Here is a 15,848-nt window from a genome sequence, read left to right on the forward strand (position 1 = left end):
AACCATGCGTGGCGCTTAAGTGGGCTGCGAAAGAAGGGATGAGGGAAGGAAACCTCAGAAATTGCGGAAGCTATCAGGTTTTTTTGCTAGGGGACCTTTATCAGTGTGGAAGACTTTCCGAGCAATTACATTCCATATTTAAGACCAAAAACCCCTGCAGGCCATAATGGTAGCAGAAGAAGTTACTGTTTCTCTAAATGAAAAGCAAATTAGTAAAGAGGCTTCATTCACTTGGCAAATCCAGCTGCAAACACTTGTACTAGGATGGCAAGTGATAACCTGTTGTATTTTCTTTCATTTTTTGCACCGGATGTTAGATGTACCATGTATAATACACAATGTTGATTGTTTTTAAAATCTAGCTACTCAGCAATGGAAACAGATACCTCATACGGACTGATGATATGGTTGAGACGGTTTACAATGACAAAGGAGAAATTATCAAAACCAAAGAACGACGACTTTTCATGTTAAATGATGTGCTGATGTGTGCAACAGTAAATATTCGGTAAGACTTGCTTCATATTTTTTAAATGATCATTCAAGCTCCAGCTGGAAAAAATGACACTGAAACTTTTTTTAATTGTTTTTACTATGGCTTACAATTTCTAGTAGTCGTAATAAATGGATAATTACCTTTGTTACAGTCCTCTAAATTGCCTGCTCATGTTTGGAAGGTCTAGAGTAAATCTGTAAGAAAATTCTATCAGTTGGAGATTACAGATAGAAATGCTCTGTGGTGTCTAGTTATTGCTGTGTATTAGTGTTTAGCGGAGCACAGGCATGCCAAGGTAGGATTTTTTTCTCTCCCTTAAATTCATACTGTCACACGCACAAAAATCTGTAACTTGACACAATTTGCAAATTGTAAAAAAAACCACAAAACACAAAGCTAATTCATGTAGCCTCAACAAACCTGGAACTCACTAACAAAGTTCCAGTTGGGGAAGGGTTTTTATCTCTGAGACCAAACACTGAAGTATTAACGCTGAGATGCTTTGAAGAAAGCATTTTTTCATAGTGCCTTCTATGTTTTATTTGGCTGTAATTATTACTGTTACTATACCTCTGTATATGCCAAGGTCACACTCACATTCAAATGTTGCTTGTGTCATAAATTGCTTTATGCGATGGTACATTCTGACAGAGAAAATGTGGACCATTAAAATCTTCCAAGAACAGCTTTTCTTAAGCATAATATGAGTTGATATCTTAGTTTATTACTAAAGTGTGAATACAGTACATATTTTTGTAATCATGTGAATGCTTGCTCTTATGTTAGTGAGTGAGAAGTGCCATGTAATAACTGCACTTCAGAAAATTAATAAGCTGATGTCAATTATCCTGTGATTCTTTTCCTTTACAAATTCTTCGGTTCTTATTAACACTTGGATACTTTCTCATGGTTGTTTGCAAGAAAATTGCTTTTGACCATTCATACTTTATCTTCTTCTATACCATCATTGTCTTGGATTTTCTGTAGTTGTCCCTGAAATGGCAATGTGCAGTCTGTTTTCGTTTTCCATGTGAAAAGTTCATGATTATGCCAAGTCTCTGGGTTCATTATTTTGTCAACAGTTCTGGTTATCACAGCACTGTTGTTCCCGTGGGCATTAACTGGTTCTGAGCAACCTTCTCTGAGATGGTAGTTGGGCATACATGTGTCCTGGGGGTTTGCTAACTCTGAAAAAGTTTAATTGCGGTTTTCTCTAGCAGTTAAGGTTTACTTTTCAACCGGCTTATTTGTATAAGAGTGGGGTTTTTAGAATAGTTGACTGCACTTTTAGCTTTATTCACTAGCAAAAAAAAGGTTTGTGACTTTTTGGGGTGTGTTCAGTGGTGCGTGCGTCCACCTGCAAGCTCTGTGTGTGTATTTGGGATTCCTCCATGATTTCATGGACCTCTCTTAGATTTTTACTGCAGAAGGAACTACCTTTGTCATGAAAAATATAGTTAGGGACTAAAGGAAATTATCTGCCAGATTTTACATGACACCTGTATCCAGTCCAGAAGTTTTTGTTCAAAATAAGTGTCCTGGTTTCAGCTGGAATAAAGTTAATTTTCTTCCTAGTAGCTGGTATGGTGCTGTGTTTTGGATTTAGGATGAGAATAACGATAACACACTGATGTTTTAGTTGTTGCTAAGCAGAGTTTATACTAAGTCAAGGACTTTTCAGCTTCTCATACTGCCCTACTGGCGGAGGCTGAAGGGACACAAGAAGTTGGGAGGGGACACAGCCAGGAGAGCTGACCCCAACTGGCCAAAGGGATATTCCATACCATCTGACATCACGTCCAGTATATAAACGGGGGTAGTTGGCAGGGGGACACCATGGCTTGAAGAATGGCTGGGCATTAGTCAGCAGGTGGTGAGCAATTGTATTGTGCATCGCTTGTTTTGTATATTCTATTATTGTTACTACTACTATTATTATTTTCCTTTCTTTTTCTGTCCTATTAAACTGTCTTTATCTCAAACCACAAGTTTTCCATTTTATTTTTTGGGGGGTTTTTTTGGCTTTGGTTGTTTTTTGTTTTTTTTTTTATTATTATTCTCTGCCCCATCCCAGTGGGGTGTGGGGGGCAGTAAGCGAGTGGCTGCGTGGTGCTTAGTGGCCGGCTGGGGTTAAACCGTGACAATAAGAGTATGCTATAGAAAGTACCACTTGCTTGTTTGGCTCACACAGGATGAGCTTTATTTCTCTTCATTTTAGCTGTAGAGAAGTGAGGCATTTTACCTAAGCTAGGCTTCTGTTACAGCAGTGGTTTTCAAGATGCACACCTGCAGATTTACCCTGGAGCTGTAGACTTCTTCAGAAGCTTTACAAGTACATATAGCTGCGCGATATGGTTTCTTAACCACCTTTTGTCCAACCTTTACAGAAACAGATGTCCCAGGAGCCTGGGGACCATTGGTTCCAGACCAATTTTCTATAACTGGCAAAAGGCATGTATTTGTACAGAGTACATGACCCTCAGAAGGTCTTTTTTTCACATGTCGTCTAGATGACCGGCTCGAACCAGAGACCTAACTTTTAAGCAGCAGGTGGACAGGGTGAATACTATCCCTAGCGACTAAACAGCTGTGTCCTGCCTAGTGTTGTTTTCTTTCTTCTGAACTAGATCAAGAGTTGATAAATATTTACTTAAGCTGTGGCACTTGTGGGTTTTGTTCATACTTGCCTCTTCATTGAAACAAAAACATGGCTGTGTTGTGAATAGGTAGCTGACTAGCTAACATCAGCCTTCAGATACTGTTCGCAGTAAATGCATTTTGCTGTTTTCTCCCAAGCATTTAACTCCTGATTTCAGTCATGTTTTCTGTGAAATAAACCTTTTTTGTTCACTTTAACATATCTTTTGTCCTTTTTAATAAATGTTTATTATATATGCTTGAATGTGAATAAGGGAATGGAGGAAACAAAGGGAAAGGAGTATTAATGCCATTTCTATTCCAGGTGAGCTTCCTCAGCGTGCTCTTTCCTCTGAAATGCCTGTTGTGATACACACTTCCTTTAGCAGCAGCTCGCGGGAGCGTTCTCAGAAGCCACAGCAGTTGCCAAGGTCTGCTGTAAAGAACGTCCTGGGCTGTGGGGCTCAGCAGAAATGTTAGCTTGTCAGCCCTTGGGAGGTTACGTTGCCCTTCCTGCTGCTGGTAGTCTTTCAAAGGTCCCATCATCCATACTTCCCTAAATGTAGCAGTTACTTCTTTTGAGCACTGTTTTGAAAGAATTAGGAAAACATGGAGCCAAAGTATCATCCTAAGCACATGTATTAGGATGTCAAAATGCACATTGATCTTAAAAGATGGTCATTTATGTTTCGTTATAGAAATGTAGGGACTGTTGTTGGCAGTCCTGTGCTGTTTGTAAACAAGATTATCTGCACCTGCATAGCTGCTCTTTTCACTCCGGGAAAGGTCAGTCACAAAAGTCAGCCTGATGCATGTATTTGTTTCAAGTTGTGCACAGTACTGAGACTGATAAACAGCAGATTTCAGAAGCTAAAATAATAAATACAATGCCTTGAAACATAGTTGCTTGTCACAGCAATAATTTGTGCATCTTCCAGCTCTTCCTATGAAAGCAGTGGCACCATGACAACTGGCCAGAGGTATTTATTGAAGTGGAGCGTACCGCTGGGACAAGTGGAAGTCATAGAGTATGGCAGCAGTGAGGGCCAAGGAGAGAACTGCAGGTTTCCACCCCAGCACTCTGCTGAAAATGTCGTCATTAACTCTAAGCCAAGTAAGTGATGGGAGTTACTGACTTTTACAAACTTTTTTGTTAAAACCCATATTTGATTTCAGTGGGCTTCTGAGAACAAAGGATAGCATTTTGTGCATGAAGACTTCTGTAACATGAACAGTAATACAACATCTTTCTTTGGAAACTGAGAATCCATAAAGTGATAGCCAGTCTCCTGCCTTGCAACATGAATTGCTTCTGTTTGTCCTAATTTAGAGTTTTACGCATGAAGGCATAAAGAGTTTTAAAGCATGAATGTGTGTGGGCATGCAAAAAGGTTGTTTTGGTGTGGTGTGCCATCTGTCCCATGGTAGCTGTTAGTGCATATGTTCTTTATCCCATAGTTAAAGCAAGGAATTTTCTCTCAATAAAAATGACCAGCCACCCTGTTGCTGTGGAGTAAGAGTCTGGACACAAGTGGTTACTGCAGGGTAGAAATTACTTCTCTCCAGTCCGTAGTATCCTACCCTTCAAACATAGTAACAAGTGCTTCAGAAACAAACTTCAATTTTAATTTTAATGAATGTTTTTGAAACAATATGCCAATAGGTAATTTCCTCCTAGCCTGTCTCCAAAAATGACCTCAAGCTCTGAAGCTTGCAAGTTCTTTCTCTGCTTGTTAATCCCTCCTGCAAGCCTGCCAACTACCCTCAAGAGATGTATGAATTTCAAGAGTTTACTCAGTAGCAAGCCTTTCATATACATTGAGTTATTTTTATATTCTATATTTTACCTAAACACTGTATTTTTAAGTGCGTTTAATATGTCTAGATTGTGATCCCTATTAATGGACTATAATTTACACAAATTTCAGTGCTAGCTCCTAGGCATTATTTCATGCTACACTTATTTAATATTGCACCCTTGGCCTCTTGAATTTTCCCACAGTTGTGCTGTAAGGAGGCATAAATGTTACACTTCAGAATGATCTGAGGTACAGCTACAGCATTTAATACCCCCCATATTCTCCAGCATGGTTATTGTCAGGTCTTCTTGCTCCTCTCTTTGTACATAGCCACAGAAAATTTTTATAGGTACTTACATCTCAATTTCAAGGATGACTTCAAACTCCTTTTAAGCATTAATGGGCTACTTAGACAATGAGATTAAAGCTCTTATATTATCATTTACCAGCTGCTGTATGCATGACCCTGAGGGGAGTGTATATAAGGGAGTGTATTACTTAGAACTGGGAGTCCCTCTCGTAGGTTAGTATGGGAGGAACAGCTTGTTGAATATTCCTACTGCGACTTTGTGCAGCAGCTTTACAGCCGATCAGATCAAATCCTAGCCTTGTCAGCAAGATCAGATGGGGAAGTGGAGCATGAGGGGAGAAAGAAAAACTCTCACCCAAACAGTCCTGTAGAACCTACTTGAACCTCTTGGCTTTGAGGTTTCTCAGCTTTGTGATGTTTGGTGACAATATCACAAAAAAATGAAATTACTTTGTACATCATTTGTAGTCTCAACCTTCAGGTTAAGTGGTACTCAATAGGTAAAAGATGAGCTGAACTAATTGTTCTCTTAGTAAGCTCTGATCGTTGTATTAATTCAGTCTTCTCCTAATAAAAGGGATCAAAAGATAAGAATTAAAAAGGATATGAAGGATACTGGTTATACAAATGAATAAATCTTCCCTCAGCTTTAATCAAACATTTCTGCCAAATGATCCAACTAAGTTGAATATAACCAATTATGAAAGAGGAAGAGCGTAGCCTTACTGTTTGCATATACTGCTATGTCTGTGCTAGCTGTTACTCTGAATGCAGACTTGTCCATATTGGCCTGTATAGACAAGTTTGAATACACACTTGTGTTAGTTATTCTGTAGAGTTGCCCCTTAGTTCCAGTTGTCTTGGCTGCTGAAGATTACAGCAGCTTAGAAAGTACGGCCTGCTTGCAGAGGGAAAGGACTTGTAAGGCTTTATGTAATGGTTCGCTGTTGCTTGTTTATTTGCACCTACCAAGATGCTGCACTTTATAGTTGATGATGACCCAATCTTTACCATGGTAGTATCGCATTGTTGGTGAGACCGTTGGGTATTTACCACAAATTGCAGAGCACTACCAGCAAAATGCTGTCGTTCTCTGCCTGAAACTGCATTACTTCACAGTCATCGTAACATAACTTTATGTTTCCCTCTGTTTTCAAAGTATACCAGGGAAGTGCTGTGGTGAAATCCCAGTGCCTTCATAGTATGTGGTTTTAATAACATCTAATGATCAACAATTTGGGATGGTGCAGGCAAAATCCTGCTTCCATGACATAGAACCATGTCTCAGACCTCATTTGCAGCTCTCATTTCCAGTTGGTGGGAACTAGAGAGAGAAAGAATAATGATGATTCTGTGTAAAAGCATTAACTAGTAGGGGGGTCACCTCTTCCATTTCTGGAGGACTAAGAAAAGTTGGTTTGTATCTGTAGCACACCAGGTTAAAGTACTTGACCTCTGTAAGGTTGGTATTTTCACTTTACTGCTGTGACTAGCAAGGTTTCTTGATGGATTCTGGCTGTGTCTTTGTGAGGATTACTGGTTATTAGTTACATTTCTTTTATGATGGCACTTTTTACTCCACCGAAATCCTTTTTATGAGGAGGCAACTCACTATTTATTATTGGCTAAATGCAATTGGTGCTTTCAGCTGCAAGAAAAGATAGCATAGTTTAAAGATGCAAACTTTACTTTGGGTGCTACAGAGAAGTTAATAGCTGAGTTTGAATTCTTCTCGTACAGGCTGTAATATACAACTGCTGAAAGGTTGAAAGGTTTTATGAGTGTGTATAAATCAAGGGCATGCTTTAGTACTGTTCTAAGGTGGAAAGTAAGGGCTGCATGAACTTGGTTTTCACTTGGCAAAATCATCAGTTTGCAGTCTTCTACCCAGTTCTGCTTTGCATACCAGTCTTTTGTCTCTGAATTCCAGAGGAGAACATATTTAGCGGTTGTTAGGTTCATATCTTTTTTTTTTTAAGCCCTTTGGCTTTTGGCAGTGGAAACTGTATTGCCTGAGGGTGTTGGGGGGAAAGCAGGAAAATTTTCCTGCAGTGTATTCTGCTACGCTGCTTCTGTCCTTGATGTGCTTTTGCCTTATTCCTGTTGTTCTCCCCTAGTACCAAAAGTAGACGATGAGTTTTTAGTTACGAATATGGAGAAGGCGGAGTCCTTTATTTGTATGGTTCTAATATTGTTTCCTAGTGGAGTGCAATTATAACTTGTGTTTGCTTCCTGTAATGATATTTAAAGCAGAAAACATTTCACATTCTCAGTCTTCAGGAAAAAATAGCATGTTTATCAGATTGCATTTCTCTCAGCAAATCAGGTGAAGTTCTGTTTCATGTATTAGAGTTAGTCTTTCTTCAAGGTCTGTGAGTATGAATCTCTGGCATCCCAACTGGATGATTCCTGTGGAAGTAGTTATCTTAACCCTGTGTTCCCAAGATGCCTGATGTGTTCATTTTCTTTTGGAGAACCATTTGCAGAAAGATGCAAGATAAAGTTTTTCTGTAGTAAATCCACATACTGTTTCTGGTAGGCTATTGCTGCTGTTCTCTCTTTCCCAACTGATCCATGTGCAGAAGCACACACACATTCATAATACTAAAAAGTTGAATTTAATATAGGAAAAGAGGAATATTTTCAGCATGAACAGGAAGTTGTATATTCTTGGTTTTGATTTACTTGTGCTGGAAGAATTGTGTGATGGAGTTCAGCAAGAAGTGTTTGAAGCATGTTTTAGGTGGTTATGGGGGCATTTGACTTGATTCTATGGCAAGATATAAAAACTACTATAATGGTAGGTGAGGTTGAGAAGTAGAAAGTCTTTTAGTAGGGCCTGTAGCAATAGGACAAGGGGTAATGGTTTTAAACTAAAAGAGGGTAGATTCAGACTAGATATAAGGAAGAAGTTTTTTACAGTGAGGGTGGTGAAACCCTGGCACAGGTTGCCCAGAGAGGTGATAGATGCCCCATCCCTGGACACATTTAAGGTCAGGTTGGACGGGGCTCTGAGCAGCCTGATCAAGTTGAAGATGTCCCTGCTCATTGCAGGGGGGGTTGGACTAGATGACCTTTAGAGGACCCTTCCAACCTAAACCACTCTGTGATTCTATGAAACAGGAACTGTGATTCAAGACCGAAAAAGAACTTAGCAAAAGTATTATGTAATATGGGGGAATGAACCTGGGTTATAAATGGTTGAAAAGCTCAAAAGGAGACACTGTCCTTAATTATATGTCTTCTAGTAAATTCTCTTCTTCCACACAGTTGTGTTGATACATGCATTGATTTCACCTCCTCTGTCTGTCTGTGAACTACTGAAAGTAATGGATTCAGCGTTCACATCTGGGATATTGGTTTGGTTTTGTTTTCCTTTCTTTTTCTCTTTTGTTTTTTTTCCAAGATACCTATAGGTAACCTGTTTGTTATAGACCCAGGGAAATTAACATCAAGCTTAAGGTCTCCTAAATTTTAGTGTTTGCTCTGTTGTGGGCTTGCTTTTAAGTTTGTGGGTGTCTTGCTACTTCTGTACCTCACTTTCCTCACCTAGAAAATATGCTGTGGTCTGGGTAGGAGCCCTAGGCACTCAGACGACCTCAGACATCTAATGTGTCCAGAGGGGGTCTAATGGGGGCCACAGATCACTTCAAACATGCCCACAGGTAAATTGGTATCTTTGATAATCATGTTATCTCACAGAGGAATTGAGAGAGTAATCACTGACTATTCAAGTACTACATTATTGCTAACTTTTTTTTTGGTGACTTTTCTGTCTTTACTTGTTATTTTAGATGCTGTAAGCATCTAACGTAATTAACACATTTGTTCTGATGTTATCTTTTTAGCTAATATATGCTACTTTATCCTGAATTATCTTTTAGTAGTTGAAAGGATTTATCTGCTGGCTATTTCCTTGTTTTTTGGTCTATTAGAGATTATTTTTTTCGTTTCCTTTTGAGGAAGTTTACTGCATAGCTATATACAAGTGAATTATTTAGTCAAAATGGGTAAGAAGTTGGACTGAATTCATGGAAAGAGGACACCAAGAAAGTTAAAATGCTGCCTGTACTCTTCTGATAAAAAAGAGGATGGGTGAAAGAGCAATGAATACAACTTGGGTTTTAATATGTCATATATAAAATACAAAAAGTATAGTTAAAGCCAAATCTGTGACTTACCAAAATGTACTTAGATTCCCCTCTAGAAGAATCAGAAGTCAACCTTCACTTGCAAGTCATCCATCTATACATAAAATCACTGAAAATACAGGTATTTCACTGCTTTTTAAATGGGAATATAGGAGCAAAGGTCAAATATACTGGCCAGAGTTTCAGTTTCTCAGACTCCTGACACTTGTTATTACAAGTTTGCAGCACTTTAGGCGAACTGTTGATGGGTCATGAAGTGTGGTTTCTGTGCCAAGACAAAATGTGTTTGGTGCTGCTGCGACAGCCACTACCCCGAGTTGTCTGTTCTCTGATTCCCAAGAACGAAAAGGGTGAGCTGTAAAAGTTTTTCACAGCAATTTTATTCAAGAAGACCAGACTACAGAGACTCTGTAGAAGCAAAGGGAGAGGGCTAAGCATCCTGCCGTTCCTGGGTGGGAAACCGGTGCCTGTCAGCAGTGTTCTGCTGATCATGTTGATTAGGAGCCATACACAACATAGCCTATTACTTAAGTAAAGAACCATTTAATTTGAGCCATATGGCTAAAGGCTGAACGAGAAAATGAGCAAGACTCATCTGTACTATATATCAGGCAGTGATGAGCGTAGGAGATAACAGTAAAATGAAAAAAACAAGTTACCACTTTTACGTCTATGGCTGTATTTTTGTGTTATTTTTTTGTTTCACAGGTTTACAGTTGGTAACTGAGATCAAACCTCAGCACTGCTAAACCATGGCTTATCTCATTTCCTGGTCATACTTCCAGGGATACTTTGTACTCTGTTTCTGCTCGCCTGTGGTTTTGATCTCTGTGGGTTTTGTTAATTGTCAAATGTAGTAGTGACACAACACTGAAGTGCAAGCATGATTCCTCTCTTCTGAGTTTTCTTCTGCTTGATGCAGTCACTTCATGTAGGTCTCTGAGTGTTGCCAGGGAAACAGGTAGGGATGTTGAATGGGCTACAGTTTGCACTTGTGTTTCTGTCGATGTCTTGCTCAGTGGAAGGACAGCTTTTCCCAAAACCAGAAATGGTGCTGCTGTGATAGCTATTGCCATTAAAGCTGCTTTTTGCTGGTTTGTCTAATAGAAATATAGAATTGGGGAAGGAGAAAAAAAGTCACCTTTATCATCACTTTAAGGCTGGACAGTTATCATACAATGTCCACAGTAAGCAACACTAAATATTAAGTGGCATATCAACTCTAGCATTTGGTGATAAGGTTTTAAAAAGGATGACGTGGCATGAATTGCTAGTTGAACTAACTTTCATCTCTGTGAAATTTCTATAGAGTAATAATGTAAATCTGTATTTTAAAACTATTGAAAATAATATTCTACACTAAGGGAGATGTAATAAGCTCATAAATGTAAACTATCATTGATACATGCTGTGGTGGGTTGACCCTGGCTGGATGCCAGGTGTCCACCAAAGCCGTTCTATCACTCCCCTCCTCAGCTGGACAGGGGAGAGAAAATATAACAAAGGGCTTGTGGGTCGAGATGAGGACAGGAGAGATCACTCACCAATTACCATCATGGGCAAAACAGACTTGACTTGAGGAAAATTAATTTAATTTATTACAAATCAACCAGAGTAGGGTAATGAGAAATAAAACCAAATCTCAGAACACCTTCCCTCCACCCCTCCCTTCTTCCTGGGCACAGCTTCACTCCTGGATTCTCTACCAACCCCCCCCCCCCCAGCGGCACAGGGGGACGGGGATGGGGTTTACGGTCAGTTCATCACACGTTATTTTCTGCCGCTTCATCCTCCTCAGGGGCAGGACTCATCACACTCTTCCCCTGCTCCAGCGTGGGGTCCCACCCACGGGAGACAGTCCTCCACGAACTTCTCCAACATGGGTCCCTTCCCTGGGCTGCAGTCCTTCAGGCACAGCCTGCTCCAGCATGGGTCCCCCGCAGGGTCACAAGTCCTGCCAGAAAACCTGCTCCAGCGTGGGCTCCTCTCTCCACAGGGCCACAGGTCCTGCCAGGAGCCTGCTCCAGCCCGGGCTTCCCACGGGGTCACAGCCTCCTTCGGGAACCCACCTGCTCTGGCGTGGGGTCCTCCCCGGGCTGCAGGTGGAGATCTGCTCCACCGTGGACCTCCCTGGGCTGCAGGGGGACAGCCTGCCTCACCAGGGTCTTCATCACCACGGGCTGCAGGGGAATCTCTGCTACGGTGCCTGGAACATCTCCTCCTCCTCCTTCACTGACCTGGGGGTCTGTGGGGTTGTTTCTCTTACATGTTCTCACTTCTCTCTCTGGCTGCAATTGCAGTTGTACAAGGGGGTTTTTTTTCCCCTTCTTAACTCTGTTCTCCCAGAGGCGCTGCCACCGTTGCTGATGGGCTCAGCCTTGGCCAGCGGCCGGTCCATCTTAGAGCCAGCTGGCATTGACTCTGTCGGACACAGGGGAAGCTTCCAGCAGCTTCTCACAGAAGCCACCCCTGTAACCCCCCCCCCGCTACCAAAACCTTGCTGCACAAAGCCAATACATACGCAAACAAAAGACCAGAGTTTTTAAATAAATCGAACTCCAAACAGTCTGTTAAGCTGAGCAAACAGAGTGACATTAAATAGTTCACTTGTTAAGCAGATACATGTTTCTATCTGGTGGATTAGGTGTAGAATAAATTAGGTGTTATATATTTGTCTCACCCACTTAGGATGAGATTCTTCTCTTTGCCTTTTGTATTCATTATAGTGGTTATAGAGCTTGATGTTCACCTCCTATAAACCTTTTTCACTGTTGCCAGGGGTCTCATCTGCGTCTTGACACAGAGTAATAAAATGATGAGTAAAATAATGTTATAGGTAGTCTGGTGGGAACTCCAGCGTAAACCTGGCAGCTTGGCCAGTTTACAATCACCTGCAGACCTGTCTTGAGATCCCTGCAGTACTCTAATCATTTGAACGCCTTCACATGTGTACTTTCACTGCCTGTTTATGTCGGTGTTTACCTTCTCACATCCAGTTCCTCTCTCACCCTTCGTGCCCATGCAGGCACAGCCCAGAGGTCCTCTGTGGCCCGTCTCCCTCCTTAGGAGGGCAGGGGCTTCCAGGTCCATGCTCCCCTCAGCCTTCTGCTTCAGGACCTGTGAGAGGAAAGGGCCATGGCAGCTCTTTTCTTTCACTCTAAAGTCTCTTTGCTTCCAGGGTTTTCCTTCCTTGTGGGAGCAGAGCCAGAAACGGGAGTTCCTCTGGTCCGTACCTGTGGTCAGGACGCAGCCCAGGAAGACACCGGACTGTTTTCCCGGCTAGTGTGATGTTGAGGAGCTGGGCTGTGGGGTCCACACTTGTCAGAGTATTGGGGCTCTGGTGTTTCTCCTTGTTTCCCACTGCTTTTGCTTCCTCCTTCTTCTCTGGCACAGCACAGCTGCTTCTGTCAGCAGGAAGAATATTTATGGCATTTTATCTCTGAAATGCCCTGTGCGGTCAGGATTAGCTGGAGTTTAATATAATCCTGAAGCCATGCTCTCAGTGTACGAGCTACTTCTCACCATCTCAAGAGGCTTTGCGTTTCCTTGGTGTTCTTGCATAATTTTACTCATAAATTGTATAGCATTATGGATTTAATACCTTACTCAGTATTTGCTGTTGCAAGCTGTTGATTTTATCTTCGCATTGCTCAAGCTGTGTGAATAAGCAGTTTTGTGGTTGGACTATAGTTTTTGTGCAACCTGTTTCTTTGGTGTTCAGATCTGATACAATGAGCATATAGCAAGCCAGGTCTCAGCATTCATGTAATTAGCAGTTGAGAGCAAGGTATTAACATCTGACAGGGAGGTGAAGCATGTTAAAAGTACTTTGTCAGAGTTGAGACATGGGAGCTCTGTTTCCCAGCTCTGCTCTATGTGTACTGGGTGGCATATGGTATTTGGTTCTTTGTGATTAGGACTTGAAGATCTCCCCTGTCTTGCATGGCAGTGAGAATAAATACATTAAATAGTTTCAGAGGCTCAGGTTATCAGATTCAATAATTAAGCTCGTAAAGATTACCTTTAGGTGCTTACATGATTAAAGTATCATTAGACTGAATAATGATAATGCTCTTCATGTTGGTTGATGATGTTGATGGGTCCTGACTGTATTGGTAATTAGGCTTGCTTACCTCATGCCCGAATTTAATAGTTTGTGTTCTAGTAATCTCAGGGGGTTATCGCTTATCACTGAATACTATGTATGAGTTTGTGCTGCTTCTTTCTGCACTAGGTTACTAAACCTAATATAGGATTATGCTGTAAAGCTACATGAGAGTAGCTGCTCAGCTTTTCATTGATGGCTGCCAACTAAGCTCTTGTTTTCCAAGATCATTCCTGATTTCCCATTTGCTTCAATTTCCAAACCTGGAGACTGATACCACTCTCTAAATATTTGTGTAGTTTGGACCTGAGAGTATAATGAGCTCAGGTGAGCTACAGTTAAGCTACGGTGGCTGAGAGTTTTCAGGAGCATGCAGCTATGGAGATCATGAGTTGGATTTGTCATGAAAGAGCAAACAGGGGTAAGGCAGAAAGCCTGCTTTTCTCTTATGAACTTTAAATTGACCTGTGGGCTTGTTTAGGTCTTAAACCAGGATTTTGGATTCAGAAGACTACTTTTTTATTATTTTAGTGACATTCCAATTGGCTGTTAAAGTGCTCTCATAAAGGAGAAATGAGAAAACATAACCCACCCACATACTTCTGTGGGGTGTCTATGGAAACAGGAGCAGCATGAGTGAGCAAGTGGAAAGACACAAATAGGAGGAGGGTGGCGCTGGGGGAGCTGTCAAGGGCTTTGCTTACATAACATAACCTGCAGGAAGCTTGAAGTTCAGCATCTAAAAATAAAATCTCATTTGCTTTGTCACCAGCTTTAACGCTCATACAGAATTTCTAGGCAGAAGGGATCAGAGGTACGGAGGTGCCTTCCTTGTGTATAGCTGGAGCTTGGATTTGTCAAGTTCTGTGCAAGAGAAGGTTTCAGTGCAGCAAGGCATCCTCCTCGCTGGCCTTCCAGCAAAAGCTAGGTGTTCTGGTGCAAAGGGTTTTGTAAAGGGAAAGAGAACAATACTTAACAATGGGCATCAGTATCAACTGCTAAATGAATGACAATGTTCTTGGTATTCCCAAAATTCATAATCTTTTTGCCAGCTCTGTTTATCCATTGCTGAAATACATCACTTGTATATGAAAATGCCACATAAAGGTCTCCTTTTCTACTTGCATTGAGAAAATTGGTTCCACTAGACGTCCTCAGGGAGAATGTTTTTCCTCTATTTGACAAGTTCTCTTCCCCAGAGCAACTGTAAAGTGTTTGTCACCTGTGTTTTGCGCACCAGTGGATCTGTAGGAGCAGGATCCAGTACCAAGTATAGGGGAAGAATTCCTCAACTGCAGTAATTGAATCTTGGGCCTTATTAATGGTTTCTGCTTTTCCTTCTTTAAATTAATTATCAAGATCTTCAGAGAACAGGGAAGTATTTTACTTCAGGTATAATGTTGTCTCTCAAACAGTTTCTGTTCTTGTCCTTCCTAAAGGTGGACATCTTAAACTGAGCAGTGGGATGATGTCTGCCTATTATTACTTGATGAAAAAATCAGTGAAACATTTCCAGGACAGTCAAAGTCACATTTAAAACAAAACAATTGAACAGTTCTGACTTCATTTAAGTGGTTTTAAATATATTACTGCTACGTCATCATAGTGTAACCTAAACATGTTAACAATCTCATGAAATCTGTCCAGTTTATTATGAACTGATAAAGAATTCATCTGGTATCATGATGCTTTGCTTTCCAGAACACTGTACAAGCTTCTCAGGTTTAAATGTGTAGACTTAAGTGTTGCAGAAGAGGCCTATTTTTTATTATTTGTTCTGAGTGCGTAATTCTATACAACTACTAGTTTGTTATACCTTCCTCAGACACAGCAACTTTTAAAGTTACCTGCCACATATATAACTTCTCCCCCTCATCCCAGGTGATTCTTATGCTCAAGGTGAGGATTGAATCTTTTCTGAATCTTTTGCCTTCATAACACTTGACGTTTCAGTATGCTGCCTGGATGCACACAGATGGCTCAGTGGGAGGAAACAATACAAATGCGCTCAGCCTCGAAGACCAGATTGCAAATGGCAAGTCAAATTTGGGATCTACCAGCCTTTCAGAGTAGTCTGCAAATCTGGCATGTTCTTCAAGCGTAACATTAATTTCGTGTTAGCCCTCAATAATGCTGGAGCTATAGTCAGGAACATAGCTTTTCTCAGTTTTGGTTGTGGTTTTCACATGTGAGCATTCCTGAGCTTCTATTTTGCGTAGCGCATAGTCTGACTTCAGGGCCCTGCATCTCTCAGAAGCAAAGTAATCTTTCTAAGGACCCTGAATTTCCATGACGGATCGGTTCTCACTTCATCAATATGGCTTTTTCTAAAGCAATTTATATTGATGTA

General features: G+C 41.0%; 1 protein-coding gene across 5 annotated transcripts in view; it reads left to right on the forward strand.

Moving 5' to 3' along the window:
• The window catches only part of ARHGEF10 (Rho guanine nucleotide exchange factor 10), a 117,394-nt gene that overhangs the window by 56,728 nt on the left and 44,818 nt on the right, over nt 1-15,848 (forward strand). For all 5 annotated transcript variants that reach the window (XM_075049252.1, XM_075049250.1, XM_075049253.1 and 2 more), the window contains 2 exons: nt 363-508; nt 4,072-4,247. In XM_075049252.1, coding sequence (XP_074905353.1) covers nt 363-508; nt 4,072-4,247 — 322 coding nt within the window. The remainder of the gene's footprint in view (nt 1-362; nt 509-4,071; nt 4,248-15,848) is intronic.

Source organism: Buteo buteo, chromosome 17 (genome assembly GCF_964188355.1).
Source record: "Buteo buteo chromosome 17, bButBut1.hap1.1, whole genome shotgun sequence".
NCBI lineage: Eukaryota > Metazoa > Chordata > Aves > Accipitriformes > Accipitridae > Buteo > Buteo buteo.